Source organism: Ursus maritimus, unplaced genomic scaffold, assembly GCF_017311325.1.
Source record: "Ursus maritimus isolate PB19 unplaced genomic scaffold, ASM1731132v1 scaffold_29, whole genome shotgun sequence".
NCBI lineage: Eukaryota > Metazoa > Chordata > Mammalia > Carnivora > Ursidae > Ursus > Ursus maritimus.
The window spans coordinates 17,728,662-17,749,501 of NW_024425452.1; the positions used below are offsets into that span (position 1 = coordinate 17,728,662).

The 20,840-nt window shown below is 35.6% G+C and overlaps 1 protein-coding gene across 5 annotated transcripts in view; it reads left to right on the forward strand.

Moving 5' to 3' along the window:
- The window catches only part of PHF3 (PHD finger protein 3), an 85,132-nt gene that overhangs the window by 57,360 nt on the left and 6,932 nt on the right, over positions 1-20,840 (forward strand). For all 5 annotated transcript variants that reach the window (XM_040643602.1, XM_040643604.1, XM_040643603.1 and 2 more), the window contains 8 exons: positions 10,073-10,256; positions 12,917-13,064; positions 13,147-13,303; positions 14,713-14,829; positions 16,615-16,746; positions 17,509-17,644; positions 18,101-18,296; positions 18,809-18,956. In XM_040643602.1, the coding sequence (XP_040499536.1) occupies positions 10,073-10,256; positions 12,917-13,064; positions 13,147-13,303; positions 14,713-14,829; positions 16,615-16,746; positions 17,509-17,644; positions 18,101-18,296; positions 18,809-18,956 (1,218 nt within the window). The remainder of the gene's footprint in view (positions 1-10,072; positions 10,257-12,916; positions 13,065-13,146; positions 13,304-14,712; positions 14,830-16,614; positions 16,747-17,508; positions 17,645-18,100; positions 18,297-18,808; positions 18,957-20,840) is intronic.

The window sequence follows — 20,840 nt, forward strand, 5'->3', positions numbered from 1 at the left end:
CTAAGTGTATGTTTTCAAATGTATTTTTCCATAAAAATGAATGGATTTCTATTTAAAATATTTTGGCAGTCTTGTTGAAACCAGGTCGTGAAATCTTCAAAATATGTATATCATCTTATAGCATTTTGTGTAGTTTCTAGTCTCTAGTTTGGTACTTGGATTTTCTTTGATAGGATGTGTGTGTGATCTTGTGGTATTAAAGTGGTGCTGAGCTGTACGTTGTGCTTGCTGATAAGCTTTTAAAACTTTTCAGTCCATAACTATCTACTAATTCCTAAACCACATTTGACATTATTATTTTCAGGTAGAAGAGTTATTTTGTCTCTTTAAGGAAACATAGACTTAATGCTTTTGATTTTGTCCCACTGTTTGCTTGGAACCTTCACTTCATACGTTTTTCCTCTTAAGTCAGTTTTCCCTTACCTTATATTTTTAACTAGTTTCTAAATGTATTTTCTGAATAGAAATTTCAAGATACTTAGTCAATTACAGGAGAGATGTATAAAAGATTTAATGCTTTATCTGATTAAATTTTTATAATTTTCATTGTGTATTTGTTACCTATGATTTTTCTATTTTGTTGTTCTTATAATGGTGGGAAGGCGACAACCATGGCAACAAATACATGTGGACAGTCAAATATAATAATCCAAAAGACAGTGAACTCTTGGAGTGTTAGAAGAACCATGAAAATCTTTTAGTCCAACCATTGCGATTGAAGAACATAAGCGTGTTTTTTCCAAAATCATCTTCATTATTTATAAACTCAGTTCTTTGAGACACTCCTTATATTACAAATCTGGATTAAATTGCAGGTTGCTAGTCCTTGTGGCATCCAGCATTTTCTGGCTGCCCAGACATTTTGAGAATCAGATTATGTCCTTCTGACATTTGCTATTCCTTTTTATGTTGATTTGATTAGCACCAAAGTAATTGGTATAGAATTGAGAGCTCCACTGATAACAGTTTATAGCACATCTTTGGAAAACTTCTGTTAATTATTAACTATGAATCATCACTTCTTGGGTGTAATAGCTTGGCCATTCAGAAATATAGCTCATTGTTTTGTCATTTAGCTAAGTTGTTTCCATTTTGTCTAAAAAGACATGAAACATTTAATGTTTTGAGAAACCACTCTATCCATTCTCTGTATCAGAAAAGAAATTGAAGTTAGTCCGATTTTGTAAGTACACGTGCAATCCAAGTGATTACTGCTTCCTTTTCTTTTTGATGGTGAACTGTTGAATCTTATTTGGACTCTGCTGATATTAGTTTATGGAATCTGCTTTTTAAATATCACTTCTTATACCTAGATTTTATGTTGAACCATTTCCCGAGTTCCTGTTGTGTGCCAAGCATGGTACCAGACTTGGGTATATAGCACCGATTGAATTATGTTTCTGTCCTCAAGTGAATCTAGTTGGAGAGATAGAAAAAATTAGAGGATTCCTAGTCTAGAGAAAATCAGTTTTTTGGTATGTATTCTGTCTTCTTAAAGCCTATAAAAACCTATGATTATATATCATAGTGTTCTTTTCTCTGTCATTCTTTAATTTTCATTTTTTAATTTAAATCAATTAACATATAATGTATTATTTGTTTCAGAGGTAGAGGTCAGTGATTCATCAGTCTTCTATAATACCCAGTGCTCATTACATCACATGCCTTCCTTAATGTCCATCACCCACTTACCCCACCATGCCACCCTGATCCCCTCCAGCAACCTTCAGTTTGTTTCCTATGATTAAGAGTCTCTTATGGTTTGTCTCCCTCTTTGGTTTCGTCTTATTTTATTAATTAATTAATTAATTAATTTTTAATTATTTTTATTTTGTTACATTAGTCAGCATACAGTACATCCCCAGTTTTTGATGCAATGTTCCATAATTCATTATTTGTGTACAACATCGATGGTCTTGTTTCATTTTTTCCTCCTTCCTGTATGATCCTCTGTTTTGTTTCTTAAATTCCACATACAATTGAGATCATATAATTGTCTTTCTCTGATTGACTTAGCGTAATACTGCCTAGTTCCATCCACGTCATTTCAAATGGCAAGATTTCATTTTTTTCGTGGCTGAGTAGTATTCCATTGTATATATATACATCTTTATCCATTCATCTGTCAGTGGACATCTGGGCTCTTTCCATAGTTTGGTTATAGTGGACATTGCTGCTATAAACATTGGGGTACAGGTGCCCCTTTGGATCACTACATTTGTATCTTTGGGGTAAATCCCTAGTAGTGCAATTGCTGGGTTGTAGGGTAGCTCTATTTTCAACTTTTTGAGGAATTTCCATACTGTTTTCCAGAGTAGCTGCACCAGTTTGCATTCTCACCAACATTCTAAGAGGGTTTCCCTTTCTCTGAATCTTCACCAACATCTGTCCTTTCCTGACTTGTTGATTATAGCCATTCTGACTGATGTGAGGTGGTATTTCATTGTGGTTTTGATTTGTATTTCCCTGATGATGAGTGATGAGCATTTTTTTTCATGTCTGTTGGCCATATTTATGTCTTCTTTGGAGAAATGTCTGTTCATGTCTTCTGCCCATTTCTTGATTGGATTATTTGTTCTTTGGATGTTGAGTTTGACAAATTCTTCATAGATTTTGAATGCTAGCCCTTTATCTGATAAAACATTTGCAAATATCTTCTACCATTCTCTCGGTTGTCTTTTGGTTTTATCGACTGTTTCCTTTGCAGTGCAAAAGCTTTTTATCTTGATGAAGTCCCAATAGTTCATTTTTGCCTTTGTTTCCCTTGCCTTTGAAAATGTGTCTAGCAAGAAGTTGCTGTGGCCAAGGTCACAGAGGTTGCTGCCTTTGTTCTCCTCTAGGATTTTGTTGGATTCCTGTCTCACATTTAGGTCTTTCATCCATTTCGAGTCTATTATAGTGTATGGTGTAAGGAAATGGTCCAGTTTCATTCTTCTGTATGTGGCTATCCAATTTTGCCAACATCATTTGTTGAAGAGACCATCTTTTTTCCTTTGGATATTCTTTCCTGCTTTGTTAATGATTAGTTGACCATAGAGTTGAGGGTCCATTTTTGGGTTCTGTGTTCTGTTCCATTGATCTATATGTCTGTTTTTGTGCCAGTACCATGCTGTCTTGATGATTACAGCTTTGTAATATAGCTTGAAGTCCAGGATTGTGATGCCACCAGATTTGGTGTTCTTTTCAGCATTCCTTTGGCTATTCGGGGTCTTTCTGGTTCCATACAAATCTTAGGATTATTTGTTCCTGCTCTGTGAAAAAAGTTGATGGTATTATGATGGGGATTGTATTGAATGTATAGATTGCTCTAGGTAGCATAGACATTTTAACAATATTTGTTCTTCCAGTCCGTGAACACGGAACGTTTTTCCATTTCTTTGTGTCTTCCTCAGTTTCTTTCATGAGTGTTATATAGTTTTCTGAGTACAGATCCTTTGTCTCTTTGGTTAGGTTTATTCTTAGGTATCTTATGGTATTTGGTGCGGTTATAAATGGAATCAACTCCTTAATTTCTCTTTCTTCTGTCTCATTGTTAGTGTATAGAAATGCAGCTGATTTCTATGCATTGATTTTATATCCTGCCACTTTGCTGAATTCCTGTATGAGTTCTAGCAATTTTGGGGTGGAGTCTTTTGGGTTTTCCACATAGAGTATCATATCATTTGCAAAGAGTGAGAGTTTGACTTCTTTTGCAATTTGGATGCCTTTAATTTCTCTTTGTTGTCTGATTGCTGAGGCTAGGAGTTCTAGTACTATGTTGAACAGCAGTGCTCATAGTGGACACCCTTGCCATGTTCCTGACCTTAAGGGAAAAACCCTCAGTTTTGGACACTTGGATGGCTCAGTTGGTTAAGCATCTGCCTTTGGCTCGCTCAGGTCATGATCCCAGGGTCCTGGGATCGAGCCCCATATCGGGCTCCCCACTCGGCAGGGAGCTTGCTTCTCCTTCTTCCTCTGCCTGCTGCTCCCCCTACTTGTGTGCGTGCTCGCTCTGTCTCTGTCAAATCAATAAGTAACTTTAAAAAAAGCCCTCAGTTTTTTCCCATTGAGAATGATATTTACTATGCACTTTTGTGGCTTTTATGATATTGAGGTATGGTCCCTCTATCCCTGCACTGTGAAGGGTTTTAATCAAGAAAGGATGCTGTACTTTGTCAAGTGCTTTTTCTGCATCTATTGAGAGGATCGTATGGTTCTTGTCCTTTCTTTTATTAATGTAGTGTATCATGTTGATTGACTTGTGGATGTTGAACCACCCTTGCAGCCCAGGAATAGATCCCACTTGGTCATGGTGAATAATCCTTTTAATGTACTGTTGGATCCTGCTGGCTATTATCTTGGTGAGAATTTTTGCTTCCATGTTCATCAGGGGGATTGGTCTATAATTCTCCTTTTTGGTGGGGTCTTTGTCTGGTTTTGGGATCAAGTTAATGCTGGCCTCAGAGGATGAGTTTGGAAGTTTTCCCTCCATTTCTATTTTTTGAAACAGCTACAGAAGAGTAGGTATTACTTCTTCTTTAAATGTTTGATAGAATTCCTCTGGGAAGCTGTCAGGGCCTGGACTTTTGTTTGTTGGGAGATTTTTGATTACTCCTTCAATTTTCTTTTTGGTTATGGGTCTGTTCAGGTTTTCTATTTCTTCCTGGTTCAGTTTTGGTAGTTTATACATCTCTAGGAATGCATACATTTCTTCCAGATTGCCTAATTTGGTGGCATATTAGTTGCTTATAATGTGTCTTATAATTGTATTTCTTCGGTGTTGGTTGTGATCTCTCCTCTTTTATTTGTGATTTGATTTATTTTGGTCCTTTTTCTTTTCTTTTTGATAAGTCTGGCCAGGGTTTTATCAATCTTACTAATTCTTTCAAAGAACCAGCTCCTAGTTTTGTTGCTGTGTTCTACTGTTCTTTTGGTTTCTATTTCCTTGATTTCTGCTCTAATCTTTATTATTTCTCTTCTCCTGCTGGGTTTAAGCTTTATTTTCTGTTCTTTCTCCAGCTCCTTAGGTGTAAGGTTAGGTTGTGTTTTGCAGACCTTTCTTGTTTCTTGAGAAAGGCTTGTATTGCTATATACTTCCCTCTTAGGACTGCCTTTGCCGCATCCCAAAGGTTTTGAACAGTTGTGTTTTCATTTTTCATTTGTTTCCATTTTTCATTTGTTTCCATGGATTTTTTAAATTCTTCAATTTCCTGTTTGACCCATTTATTCTTCAACAGGATGCTCTTTAACCTCCATGTATTTGAGTTCTTTCTAAATTTCCTCTTGTGATTGAGTTCCAGTTTCAAAGCATTGTGGTCTGAAAATATGCAGGGAATGAATCCAGTCTTTTGGTACCAGTTTAGACCTGATTTGTGACCCAGTATGTGATCTATTCCAGAGAATGTTCCATGTGCACTGGAGAAGAATGTGTATTCTGTTGCTGTAGGATGGAATGTTCTGAATATCTCTGTGAAGTTCCATCTGGTCCAGTGTGTCATTCAAAGCCCTTGTTTCCTTGTTGATCTTCTGCTTAGATGATGTGTCCATTGCAGTGAGTAGGGTATTAAAGTTGCCTACTATTATTATCGATGTGTTTTTAAATTTTGTTATTAATTGGTTCATATAATTTGTTGCTCCCATGTTAAGGACATAAATATTTACAATTGTTAAATCTTTTTGTTGGATGGACCCTTTAATTATGAGATATTGTCCTCCCTCATCTTTTATTACAGTCTTTGGTTTAAAATCTAATTTGATATAAGGACTTTCTTTTGATGTCCATTAGCATGATAAATGGTTTTCCACCCCTTCACTTTCAATCTGGTGGTGTCTCTGGGTCTAAAATGAGTCTCGGGGTGCCTGGGTGGCGCAGTTGTTAAGCGTCTACCTTCGGCTCAGGGTGTGATCCCAGCGTTCTGGGATTGAGTCCCATATCAGGCTCCTCCTCTGGGAGCCTGCTTCTTCCTCTCCCACTCCCCCTGCTTGTGTTCCCTCTCTCACTGGCTGTCTCTTTCAAATAAATAAAATCTCTTAAAAAAAAAAAGAATCTCTTGTAGACCGCATATTGATGGTGGTTGTTTTTTTTTAATGTTATGTATTTATTTATTTTAAAGATTTTATTTATTTATTTGAGAGAGAGAGACACACACACAAGTAGGCAGAGAGGCAGGCAGAGGGAGGGAGAAGCAGGCTCCCTGCTGAGCAGAGAGCCCGATGCGGGACATGATCCTAGGACCCCAAGGTCCCCCAGGGTCGTGAGCTGAGCCAAAGGGAGACCCTTAACTGACTGAGCCACCCAGGCGCCCCTGGGTCTTGCTTTTTTATCCAGTCTGATACCCTGTGTCTTTTGATTGGGGCATTTAGCTCATTTATATTCAGAGTAACTACTGAAAGATATGAATTTAGTGCTATTGTATTACCTGTAAGGTCACTGTTTCTGTATGTTGTCTTTGTTCCTTTCTGGTCTCTGTTACTTTTGGGCCCTCTCTTTGCTTAAAAGATCCCCTTTAATATTTCTTGCAGGTCTGGTTTAGTGATCACAAATTCTTTTAGTTTCTGTTTGTTCTGGAAGCATTTTATCGCTCCTATTTTGAATGATATCCTTTTTTTTTTTTTTTAAAGATTTTATTTATTTATTCGACAGAGATAGAGACAGCCAGCGAGAGAGGGAACACAAGCAGGGGGAGTGGGAGAGGAAGAAGCAGGCTCATAGCAGAAGAGCCTGATGTGGGGCTCGATCCCAGATCGCCAGGATCACGCCCTGAGCCGAAGGCAGACGCTTAACCGCTGTGCCACCCAGGCGCCCCTGAATGATATCCTTTGGATAAAGTATTCTTGGCTGCATATTTTTATCATTTAGCACCCTGAATATATCATGCCAGTCCTTCTGGGCTTCCAGGTCTCTGTGGATAGGTCTGCTGCCAGCATAATGTTTCTGCCCTTGTAGGTTACAGACCTCTTACCCCAGTTTGCAAGCTTCACTATTATATGTTGAGAAGTTGATCTATTTTTATGGATTTTGAGTGGGGGTTCTCTGTGCCCCCTGGACTTGAATGCCTGCTTCCTTTCCCAGATTAGGGAAGTTCCCCGCTATATTTTTGCTCCAGTATACCTTCTGCCACTCTCTTTCTCTCTCTTTCTCCTCCTCTGGAATCCCAATTATTTCTAATATTGTTTTGCTTTATGGTATCGCTGATCTCTTCGAATTCTCCCCTCTTGATCCAGTAGTTGTTTATCTCTTTCTCAGCTTCTTTATTCTCCATCTTTTGTCTTCTATAGCACTAATTCTCTCTTCTGTCTCATTTATCCTAGCAGTTAGAGTCTCCATTTTTTATTGTATCTCATTAATATCCTTTTTGATTTCTACTTGATTAGACTTTCTTTATTTCTTTTATTTCTCCAGAAAGGGATTCTCTAGTGTCTTGTATGCTTTTTTCAAGCCCAGCTGGTATCTTTATAATCGTTATTCTGAACTCTAGTTTTGACCTCTTATATCCATACTGATTAGGTCCCTGGCAGTCGGTACTGCCGCTTGTTCTCTTTTTTGAGGTGAGTTTTTCCGTCTTGTCATCTGTCCAGAGAAGAATAGATGAATGAGAGAACAAAATACTAAAATGGCAACAGTGACCCCAGAGAAATATACACTAAACAAGTCAGAAGAGACCAGAAACTGGGGGTGGGGGTGGGAATATATATATATATATATAAAATCAGACAGGTGAACAGAAAAGAGCAATACACTGGATCCTGTGTGTATTTTGGTTTGATTGTTAGAAAACCAGATCCCAAAATTTTAAAGAAAATATATGTACAAAAATGAAATTAGATACATTGAAAGGATAGAATGTAACTGTAAAAATGAAAACTAAAAGACAAAAAAAAAAAAAAAGAATATAAACAGGTGAACAGAACAGAGCAGTACACTATATCCTGAGTGTATTTTGGTCTCTTTGTTAGAAGAAACTACATCCTAGAATTGTAAGGAAAGAAAAACTTACATATCTATAGAAAAATAAAATTAAATACAACAAAAGGATAGAATGTAACTGTAAAGATGAAAATTAAAAAAGAGTTTAACAAAAAATAAAAAAGAAGAAAAAAAGAGAGAATATGATCAGACAGGTGAAGAGAACAGAGCCATACACTAGATTGAGTGTATTTTGGTCTGTTAGAAGAAACTGCATCCCAAAATTGTAAAGAAAGAAAAACTTACGTATATACAAAAATAAAATTAAATACAATTAAAGGATAGAATGTAAGTGTAAAAATGAAAATTAAGATTTTTAAAAGTTGATAAAGTAAGAAATGGTTGAGAAAGGAAGGAGGAAAAAAATTAAAATTGAAAGACTAAAGAATCATGGGAAAAAACCATGACTTCTATATATTATTTCTCCTGGCATTGGAGTTTTGCAGTTCTCTGTGATCGGTAAACTTGGTGTTAGCGCATGTTCTCGCTGATCTTTTGGGGGAGGGTTCTGTTGCGCTGATTCTCAGGTGTCTTTGCCCTGGGCAGAATTGCACGGCCCTTGCTAGGGGGCCAGGCTAATAAGTGGCTCTGGATGGTTCTATGTGACTTTTGTTTTCCTGTAGGCTTTCTGCACTGCTTTAGAGGATGAAAATGAAAATGGCAGCCTCCCAGTCTCCAGTCCTAGAGCCTAGAGAGCTCGGGGCTCCCCACTCAGTGTCCCCTCAGGGAAAAGCAGTCATTCACTCCTGTCTCCCTGGTCTCTGGCTGCATTCTGTGCCCACCCAGACTGTGACCAGCATTTCTGTCTCATGGCACGTGACCCCATTTGGGAGTCTCTAAATCCTGCAGACTCCTGCCAGGCACACTTGCGCTCCTCCCCCCACCCCCACACCCCGGCTCCTGGGGAAGGGAAGAAGGGGTTCTCAGGGTGGCTCTGACACTTGCTAGGCCCCTCTTCAGAGGTGGTCATCTGACCGTGCCGCAGTTCGCAGTATATGACAGCCCTGAGTTGAGAGCCCACTTCTGGACTCAATGATTGCAGCCAGCTTCTCTGCTCTGATGCCTGGGAACTCTGCCACACTCAGGTACCCCCGATCTTCCTGTAACCCTGCGGATCCTCAGACCACACTGTCCTACCTAGAATTCCACCCTGCTTCGCCATCTGAGCACCTTTCAGGCAGGGATGTCCCTCACTAGAGCAGACGTTTAAAAGTTCTGATTTTGTGCCCCCCTGCTATATCACTTTCTGGTGCTGGCTGACAGAGGCTCCCTCCCCCTACAGTTTATCTTCCCATATATCGCCTCAGATTCACTTCTCCACACCTCCTACCTTGCAGAAAGTGGTTGCTTTTCTATTTGTAGAGTTGCAGGTATTCTTTTCTTAGACCTCCGGTTGAGTTTGCAGGTATTCAGAATGACTTCATACCTATCTAACTGAATTCCTGGGACCAGATGAAACTAAGGTCTCCTACTCCTCCACCGTCTATGGAAAAACTTCTCCCTGTCTTTCAAACAGTACCATGATGTGATTAATTACTTTAAAGGGTCTTAGAACTCTAGTTCACTAGTAGTACTTTGTTGGTTATAATTAGGATGAGAGTAGCAGGTATCCTGATGGTTTGCTCTACTTTATGGAAGTTAAAATTACCAGTTGATACAGTGAGAATTTAATTGATAAACTTATAGGTGGGTGTGATTTCATTTGTTTTAGAAAATAGTGAAAAATATAGATACCTATTTCTCCACAATCTCTCCCTCCTTTTTCCATATCTACAGCCAGCTAAAAAAACTTACTATCTTGTATCTAATTTTTTCTAATATCATTACTGGGAAAATGATATCCAGGTTTTTTAGTTCTCCTTTATAAACTGTTATGTGTTCTGCAAAATAGGCGCTTAACAAATAAATGGATTTTGAATGAGAGAGTGAATCTCTTTTTTTGCTGTTGAGAGTTATTTTTGTACATCTTTTAAAAAAACTTTTAAATACTTACTGGGTTAAAGAATATAATGTTTGCTATCTTAAGAGATTATAATACTAATTAGGTTTAATTTTTTTCATCCACAAACTCTTGAGCCTTGCTTTAGTAGTTTTCATTCTAATGAATTAAATACTGTTTTTTCCAAGGAATCTGGTGAAGGCAAAAACTCATCAGACTGTAGAGATAGTGAAATAAAAAAATGGCAGCTAGCTCCTCTTCGAAAGATGGGACAACCAGTTTTACCTCGGAGATCCTCAGAAGAAAAAAGTGAAAAAATACCAAAAGAGACTACAACTGTTATTTGCACAGGAGAAAAAGGTTCCAAACCAGGTAGTAAGATTAATAAAAATTATTATGTACTAATAAAGTTATATTTCATACACTATGTATATTTTAGGGAAATTTAACCATTTTAACTTTGTAATGGCAATAAAAATAGTTTAGGTGATCTTTCTTGAAATTAAAAACTATTGCTCTAAATTCTGGGAAGGACTAGCAAACTTAATAAGATCCCGTCCTCATGGCCCTTAAACACTAATAGAAGACAGACAATAAGTAGACAAGTAAAATGGTGTGCTATTTTTGCAGTGTTTAGGCGCTGTGAAGAAAAAGTAAATGGGGTTAAGAGTCACAGTTGAGGAGAGTGGTGGGAGTTGGTTCTAGATAGAATGGAGGAAGTAACTTGTGAGGTGGGATTTGAAGGGATGGGAACTTTTTTTAGAGGACTAGGTAGTGCAGTGCAGTCTAAAGGTTTCAAGGTAGAAACAAGCTTGGTATTTGAGGAGCACGAGAGCCACTATGCAGTGGTTAGACAATAATACATGGGATGGAATGATGGTCAAGATGAGTTCAGAGAAAATTATGTAGGAACTTTGAGGCCATGACAAAGAGTTTGTATTTTATTCTGAATGTAATGGGAAACCTTCAGAGGATTTTGTACAAGGGAATGATGGGTTACTCTTGTTTTACCTGAAGATTGGATTCTAGGAGAATAGGAGAGAATGAGGGTAGTTACAAGTCTGTAGCAATATCCTAGGAAAGAAATGATGGTAGCTTGGAACAGGTACAGTGGAGGAATGAGAAATGGTCAGAATCTGATATATTTTATAAAAGAATTGACTGAACTTGCTGGTGGATTAGTTACAGGTAGGTGAAAGAAAGAGAGTCTTAGCAGAGGATTAAATAAATGTTAGTACCATTTATTGAGAAAAACTAATTTGGGAGGAAAATTGAAAAATTATGTTTAGGTGTTTTAACTTTGAGCTGCCTTGATACCCAGGTAAAGACGTTTGAGTAAACTTTTGGCTGATGAGTCTGGAGTTTAGAGAACACTTCAAGGGGTGGTATATAAACAAGGGATTTATCAGTGCATAGTTATTTAAATCATGGACTTAGATAAAAACAGCTACAAAAGAGTTTGATAATGAAGAGGCAGAAGCAAAGCACTTGGGGGGCATATCAGCATTTAGAAGTTGAAAAGACAAGAGGTTCTCGCAAAGGAGACTAAAAGGTGGTCTGTGAGGTAAGAGAACTAAAGGTCCATGATGAAGTTTCAAGGAGGAGGGAATGATCAGTTGTGTTCAGTGTTGTCTGGACATCTAATAAGATGAGCACAGATCATATGTGATTAAGTGAAATGGAAATCATTGGTAACCTTGACTAGAATGGTTTTGGTGGAGCACTGGGGATAAAAGCCAGTTGTAGTGGTTTATGAAAGAATGGAAAGCGAGGAATCAGAGATACTGATTACTGTTTTAAAGAATTTTGCTGTTAAAGGGAACAGAAATGGTGTGGTAGCTAGAGGGATATGTGAGGTCAAGAATTTTTTGAGGGAGGTATAGCATGTTTGTAAGACTATGGAAATGATCCAGTAGAGAGAATTTGATGATATAGTTGAGGGGTTCAAAATCCATGAAGAAACAAGAGGGGATAGGATTTACATAGAAGGGTTGGTCATAGAAAAGGACAGCTTATCCATTTTAATAGGGAAGATGATTGTATATGGTAGGAGGGAGGATAGATACAGGTAGGTTAGATTTGGTGATGGGAAGCTGTGATAGCTGTCATTTTCCTGTTTTCTTAATGAAATATGAAGTAAAAATCAAATGAGGTTGAACTTGGGGAAGGAGGTATTGTTGGTTTGAGAAGAAAGAAAAAGTGTGAAATAGATGTTTTGGGACGTGGGAGAGTGGATTTACTAGGAAAACTTAATAGGATTAGGACAGCAGATTGTTATCTACGTCATATTTGTGGTTATAAATTTAAAGTGAGATCTGTTAGCATCAGTGTTTATTTTTCTCCAGGTGCCTTCAGCTGTTTGTAGGCTATTTGGGTGAAGGATAAAGTTGGCTTTTATTGGGGTTGTGGTTTTGCAAATGCAGATATTTAAAGGGGAGAAGATAAAAGTGTTTAGTACGCAAGGGTGTGGTAATTATAATTGGTTATGTGAGAAAATGAGGCCACAAATGATAAAATGATAGATTTTAAGAATTGTTGGTATGTGGGTAGGAGAGGGTGAGGGGGCACCTGGCTGGCCCAGTCAGAAGAATATGCAATTCTTGATTGCGGGGTTGTGAGTTGGAGCCCCATGGGGTGTGTAGAGATTACTTAAATAATGGGGAACAAAATAAGGGCATATGCGTTTCATAGCTTTAGGCCACTTTTTAGTCACTTAATTTGTCATTAAAAGTCATTTAAAGTAGAATTTCTTTTTTTTTAATTGAGGTATAGTTGGCATATAACGTTATGTTAGTTTCAGGTGTATGACAATGATTGGATGTTTGTATATATTACAAAATGATAATAAGTCTAGTTAACATCTGTCACCATCATAGATGAATTTTAATGTCAGAAATATTTCAGTATAGAATTTGGGTTCTGATTTCTAAATAGTGATTTTTTAAATCAGTTTTGTTTATAAACTTACATTATGCATTAAAAAGGAAGATATCTTTTTAAAAACAATGAGTTTTGATAATTGTTTAAATTAGGGGCTCATGAGAAGCAAGAGATAAAAAAGAAGAAAATTGAAAAGGGAATGCCTAATATGCATCCTCCTGCCACTTCTACTTCCAAGCCTTCTGCAGATCAGATCAGACAAAGTGTCAGACATTCCCTCAAAGACATTCTTATGAAAAGGTAACACACATTATTATTATAGAAGATTGAATAATGTATGCTTCACGTATTTGAAGAATAATTGAATTATTCTAATTTTAAGACTTACAGACTCAAATTTGAAGGTACCAGAGGAAAAAGCAGCAAAAGTTGCCACAAAAATTGAAAAAGAGCTTTTTTCTTTTTTTCGGGACACAGATGCTAAATATAAGAACAAATACCGAAGTTTGATGTTCAATCTGAAAGATCCTAAAAACAATGTAAGTATGTTTTGTTCATGTCTACGGATATTTATGCTTCCAGCTTTCCTGAATACATTGGAATTTAAGATTATAATGCAATAGATCTATAATTTATTTCTTTAAGTGAGACTGTCATTTTAATAGTCTTTTGCTACTGAACTGAGTTATGAATTCTGCATAGTAGTGACTAATGTTATATAATGAGTGTATTGAAATGTAAAATATAAGTCATCTTAACCTGATTTATGTGAATTTTCTTTCCTTTTTGTCCCTTATTTAATCCAATTTATTAAAAATTCATTCATATGTATTCTTTAAAATTGCTGTTAAGCCAAAATTCATAACAAACACTATATTGGTACTTCTGATTTAAATCTAAAAATAGAGTAACACTCCTTAAGAAAATAAATTACATTTAGGTAAAAAAGAATACTATTTTAAAACATTTTGTTAATTTAAATATGATTTTAATTCTAAATATCTTTTAGCAATGAAGCAAACGTTACTTGAACTGTTAATCATTTCCTGGCATTTCTTGTTTGGGACTTAGAGTGTATCTAAAAGCTGTGTATGTGTAAATACAAACTCCTTGTATATTTGCTTAAGTTTTATAAGATTTTCACATAAGTGATAACAGCTTGTCAATTTGTATAATGATATTTGCAGTAGATAGTATGTGATATGAGGTATTTCCTTGAGGTATACTAACAGCTACTTAAGAAAAATCTACCTTGTACAACCTATCATTATGGTCCAGAGTTTCAGATACTTCTTGAATTATATAGTCTGGAAGCTTTTCTTCAGTAAGTAAACATTTATTTCCTTTAGGTTTCTTTCTTGCAGTAGGTTCTTTGCTCTGGAGTCCCCTCTAAGCCTGTTAGAACTTAAACATATGAAATCTTAAAAATATGAAAGACATCACATTCAGTAAAGTTCTTTTATGCAGTACCTTGCTATACTGCAGGTTGGCTATTATGACACAGTGTGTGTCCTTGGGAATACTCTGAGACAGAGTCTTTTTTGGGGGTAGTGGGGGAGAAGCAAGGAACAGTCTCAATACAATTTTTGGATAGACATAATGGTTCTACTGTATGCTTCTCCACTGTGTGTTGATTTTCATATGAAAGATACATTTTGCTGCCTTAGAATACAAGGCTGTCAATAAATTTTTCTGTAGTAGATAATATATAAATCATTAAACATTTGTAAATCAGGTTTTGAAATTGCATCTAATTATTTATTACAAGTTTTTATACAGCATTTCTTCTTTATTTTAAAAAATGTTTTTCTGGGGCGCCTGGCTGGCTCAGTCGGTGCAGCGTGCCACTCTTTATCTCAGGGTTACGAGTTCGAGCCCCACATTGGGTCCTGAGATTACTTAAAAAATGTTTTTCTCCCCCTTCATTCCCATTTTTAAATATTTCCAGATATTATTTAAAAAAGTACTGAAAGGAGAAGTAACCCCTGATCATCTTATAAGAATGAGTCCAGAAGAACTGGCTTCTAAAGAGTTAGCTGCATGGAGACGGAGAGAAAACAGACACGTAAGATTATCTATGAATATGTGTTTGACTATATCAGAACCTATATTTTTCAGTCGTAGGGGAAATATACACAGAGGTAATTTAACACAGAGTGCACAGTAATACAAACTTCCTGTTCTGTGCTTCTGAATTACTTATCCCCCATTAATCGAGTTCTTAAATTCAATCTTTTGTTTTTCTTTATCTCTGCTGCTTTTTTCTCATTTTTTCCAGTTATCAGATTACATAATTAACTTATATTTTGTTATGTTTTGTAAATCAGAAAGATGGGAAAATAGGCACATCTTGATCACATCCGTACTTTTCAAAAACACAATCTGAAAGTATTATGAATATTGGTAATTTGTAGCACTAGATTAAGTCAGAATGAAATTACCGGTGTATAATCCCTTACATTCAAAGGTTTCAAATGCCAAAAGCTCAGAAAAACAAGGTTTTCTTTCCCTTGACACATTTATTGATAAAACCTGATCCAAATTGTCATGTATGAATGTTCATATTTACAGAAATGTTGTAGGCTTTAAGTAGCTCATTCCCAGCCCAACTGAAGTCTTATGTAACATAAATAGTATGTGCACCATGGTCCGTTTTTAAAACTAAAAAATTCTGAAAGTAACCAATGAGTTTTCATTTGGGGATTGTGAACTTTGAAATACCTTTAAAGATTAAGTGAATATGTAACTTAGGGTTATTGTGACAGTGAGGTGACCACGTTATCTACTGTTTTGATTACAGCAGCCTCAGAATATTAGCTTTTTATTCTAGAAAATATTGGTTACTTATAGTTCATATGAACTCTACATGATTTATCTGATTTTTTTTCCCATAATTGCATCTCAGGCATTAAGCCTCCGTATAGGTCTTATGTCAAAACTAGTTTGAAGCACAAGGCCTTGATTTGATATATTATACTTATTCATATAATTTTTCCCCTTTCACCCTGTGTAATTTTTTCCTTTTATGTTGAAAATAGTATCACCTCATCTTCTTTTCCTCCATCTCCCAAATATGCACATGCCTCTCTTCTGCTTTGAAACTGTGGCTACAAGTACCATATGCTTTGTAGACCAGCTTGTTCTTTCTTAGGGCATGTATCTGATTTCTTTCTTTAAAGGATGATTTGTACTTAACAAAGGCAAGATTAATGATGAGACCCATCTTTGCCTTTCTTAACCCATTGCACTCTTGACTACTTTTCGCTAGTTCTTGCTACACTTACTTAATATTTTGTTGCCAAGTTTGTTCAACTAAATTATCACTGTCACAGAGTATGCTTAGTCAGGAGACAACTGATAGGGGACTACATACATTATAATTTTTGGTGTTTGAGTAAACTTCCATTATTTAGGGGGATGTTAAGAACATCAAGTTAGAAATCCGAGGAAGATAATTCTCATTTCCCTGGTGACAGCTGGTCAAAAACTAAATCAGAAAGCAGATAAATACTATGTTTCAACCCTTTGCAGATTACATTGCACTTCAGTTGCCTCTGGTTAATTTACATGTGAATTTCTCAAGGTTTATAACCCCAGCACTTAAAATAGTTTCTGGCACTTGTAAGTACTCAATATATGTTTGTTGTTTGAGAGACCACCTAGACATTAAAAATCATCTGTGATGTTGCTTTCATTTTTAGATAAGCTCTTATTATTTAAAGCTGTACATTTGGAAATATGTATATTTTAATTGTGAAGTGTTTCTTTAAAATATTTCCTTTAGACCATAGAAATGATTGAGAAAGAGCAATTTTAATTGTGAAGTGTTTCTTTAAAATATTTCCTTTAGACCATAGAAATGATTGAGAAGGAGCAGAGAGAAGTGGAAAGACGACCAATCACAAAAATAACTCATAAAGGTGAAATTGAAATTGAGAGTGATGCCCCAATGAAAGAACAGGAAGCAGCCATGGAGATTCAGGTACAAATAATAAGATTCAAAAAAGGTTTATTTGTCTAAAACGTTCTTAAAGGTGAAAAGAATTTTTAAAAATGTATATAGTTTAAAGTAGTTCATTTTATTGGTTTCATGGTTTTTTGAGAGGGTTTGCAATATTGTTTCTCTGCATTTAGTATGCAGACTATCTGCATCACAAGCACTTGTTAAACACTTGTTAAAATATAGATACCTGGGGTCTCGGTGACTTGGTGAATTCTTCAGTAGGCCTAAGTGCTTCTTAGGTAGACTGTGTGGTGTGAGAGCTTGGTACAGCTTTTCTTATTTTCAAATATCAGTGAGGAAATAATATGAAATCTTGTCAGAGGCCTTAAAGAATGAGGAATGTCTGAGTTTTTGCTCTACTTTAAGTCATAATTAATATCTAGCATTTATTTTTTAAAGAAATAGTGAAGGGGGGGGCACATGGGTGCTACAGTCAGTTGAGCGGCTGACTCTTGGATTTGCTCAAGTGGTGATCTCAGGGTTGTGAAATTGAGCCCCACGTCACGCTCCATGCTCAGTGTAGAGTCTGCTTGAGAGTCTCTCTCCTCCTCTCCCTCTGCCTCCCCCCTCCTTGCTCGCTCGCTCTAAATAAATCAAATCTTTAAAATAAAAAAAATAGTGACAACCTATGAATGGAACAGTTTTCATTTTAGAAAATATCCATATGAAATATAAGTTGATTTTAATAATTAGGGCCAAATTTTGTCTGCTAAAACTTTTTACTTTTTTTTTTTTTTTAAGGAACCTACAGCTAACAAATCATTGGAAAAGACAGAAGGAACTGAAAAACAGAAAGAAGAGATTGATTCTATGTCCAAAGATACCACTAGTCAACACAGACAACATCTTTTTGATCTTAACTGTAAAATTTGCATAGGTAATTGGAAATTTTTCTTTCTGAAATGTTGCTTTCATTTTGAAAGAGAGATACTTGTATTTGTAATTTAAGTAGGTTTTTGTTTTCTCTGAATTGGGGGTGAGGTACCTGCTCACTCCCTTTGAGGAGTAGCACCTTTTTTGAGTGGCTGGTCTTCAGAGTTGAGGTAAAGTTTGATACTGTGGTATAGTTTACGATCTAGAATAAATTGTACTATTTAAGATCTGAACTTAACAATCCTGGGGCAGAAGACTAGAATTTAAGCATTAGAGTAGGTATCAGAAATGTTGGGCAGTTGTGATGGTATTGTCATTTATTAAGTGAAGGAGTAAAATAGCATTCATATTTTATTATCATATATAACAAATGAAAATAGTAACTCTAGAAGCAGAATGGATGAAGTTATAGAAATTTCAGTTTACAAAAATGGTTTATGTTTGTGTCATCTGGTGTTAGGTCGAATGGCACCACCTGTAGATGATCTTTCTCCAAAAAAAGTTAAAGTTGTTGTTGGAGTATCTCGTAAACATTCAGATAATGAAGCAGAAAGTATAGCAGATGCACTGTCTTCAACCTCAAATATTTTGGCTTCTGAATTTTTTGAAGAGGAGAAACAAGAGTCTCCAAAGTCAACATTCTCTCCTGCTCCACGGTAATTTTCTCTTAGCTACAATTTCTATAATAATCATTATAGATATTTGCCAGATTATACTTGGAGGTATAAAACAAAAAGGTAACCTATTTCTTAGAAACCTTTCTTTTGAGAAAGTAACTGTACCTTTTTAAACATTAAACTAATTGAGATAGAAGAATAAGACGACTCAAAATTAATTTAGATTTGAGTCTGTATGTGGGAACTTGACTTTAAAATTCCATTTAATTATGTTGGTCCCAAGAGGCAGGACATAGGTCATTGAAGAAAAATTGCTTGTACTTTTCTGTACCTTCATCTAAGCCATCCATGAAAGATGATTTTGAAAACATGACCATGTAAATATGAATGTAGTTTTTTATAAAGTGAAAGTCTAAACTCTTTAATCAATAGTCTTTACATATTTTGGCTTTATTTACATGCTAAAATAGAAATAATTGATGACTTAGTAGAAAATGGATTTATTCATGAGCAGATTTTTAAGGCTGAAAATTTTTAATGTCCTATTTTAGTCCAGAGATGCCTGGAACTGTTGAAGTTGAGTCTACCTTCCTGGCTCGATTGAACTTCATCTGGAAAGGTTTTATCAACATGCCTTCTGTGGCAAAATTTGTTACCAAAGCCTACCCAGTGTCTGGTTCCCCCGAGTATTTGACAGAGGTACTGTGAACTTCTCTGCCCTTTTCTGCTCGGACTCGGATTGGCATATGTGTTTCAAAAGCAGTAGAAGAGAAAACAATATTATAAATAATAAAAGTATTAAATGGTAAAATTATTTTCATTCATAAGAAAAATATTGACAGTAATCCTTAAACTATTCAGTTAATGGAACTGTGAGTTCACAAATGGAGTTTTTGAACTATAGATAACTGTGTTCTGAAAGTTTTAAACCCACATGTCCTATACTCTAAGATGTGTTTTACTATGTCAGAGAATTAAAAATTAATGGGAGTCTGCATGGATAGCTTAAGTTTTTCCTTAAATGTAGACTTGATAAAAGATTGACCTGCTTAGTATGGTCTTCAGTGTTAGCCTGTCAGGAAGATTTTTCCTTGTTAACAGTTCTCATTCTCCTGTTGTTTATGTTTCCCCAGCTGTATGAGTACAGTTCTTAATGCCTCTTTCTGTGAATGAGATGCAGGTTATAGTTGAAATGTTACAGCAAGTTGACGGTCTCATGAGACCAATGACTGTAGTTGCTGCAGGTTTTATATGTGAAGGAATTGGAAGGAACTCTTATGCATATGGAAAATAAGCAACTATACTATTGTATTATAAATGAGAAAATATGACATTTTTAAATTATTTTGAAGAAAGTTGTATATTTCTGTGTTTATGCAGAAGGAAAATAAATCAGTACACGTGTACTGTATTTTTGTTGAGATTATATTTTTCTGTTACGTTCATATCTAACATTAACTTTTCCCATTCATTCTCAGTCTGCTGACCATGAAGGCAAAAATTAAAAAAAAATTTTTTTTTTCCAAAAGCCTAAATCATATATATGCCTGGTTTTTTTTTTCTAAGACTAACATAAACTTTACTTTTTTTTGTATTCAGCTGAAATTAAATTTTTTTAATTTTAATTTTTTAAAGATATTTACTTAATTATTAGAGCACATTTTTAAAAATTTTAAAAAATATTTAATAAATAATTATTTATTAGAGAGAGAGAGAGAGAGCACAAGCAGGGAGAGTGGCAGGCAGAGGGAGAGGAAGAAGGAGACTCCCCGTTGAGCACAGAGCCTGATGTCAGGCTCAATCCCAGGGCCCTGAGATCATGACCTGAGCCAAATAAGCAACTGAGCCACCCTGAAATTAGTTTATGTGTAATGTGGCTGAACTAATGTTGATCAGTGTATTTGTTTACCATTATGTCTTAATAAACAACCTAATTATTTTACATATAGTTTGCTAAAAAAATATTTTAGAAGCATTGATTTTATAAGAGGAAAATTAAATGGACCCATGATGTTCTTCTTTTTGAACAAATCTGTTTAGAAATGTAGTCTTTGATCAATCTGTGGTAACAGGAGCTCTTTTAAATGGGAAAGAAGTCCTAAACAATGAAATTTGATCTTAAACAAAAACTATTCTCCTTTCTGAGCAAGTTTTTATGTGGTAGCTTTCCTGAATTCTACCTTTGCTTTCTGCTTATTTTTAGTTTAGGACCAAAATCCCAAGTAAATATTTAAAGCAATTAATAATTTAAATAAACTTAATTGAATTTAATATCAATTAATTATGCTTTTCATGAATTTTCCCAGCTTAGAAAAATAGAAATATACTGATTAGTTTTAAATATTTTCAATTTACACAGTTAACTGATTTTATATATAGTCATCTATTTTCAGAAAGATTCTACCATTTAAAAAAATGAATTTGCATTATTACAATGTTATTCTCTGCTGTGTAAAAATATGCTCTATAATTAAACTTAACTTCTGAAATCCAGCTGTTAATGATTAAATGATATCCTTGCCCACTACCAACCAGAAGGGGAGGCAGGCTAGGGGGAGGTTGGAGAAGAAAAACAATCTCTAA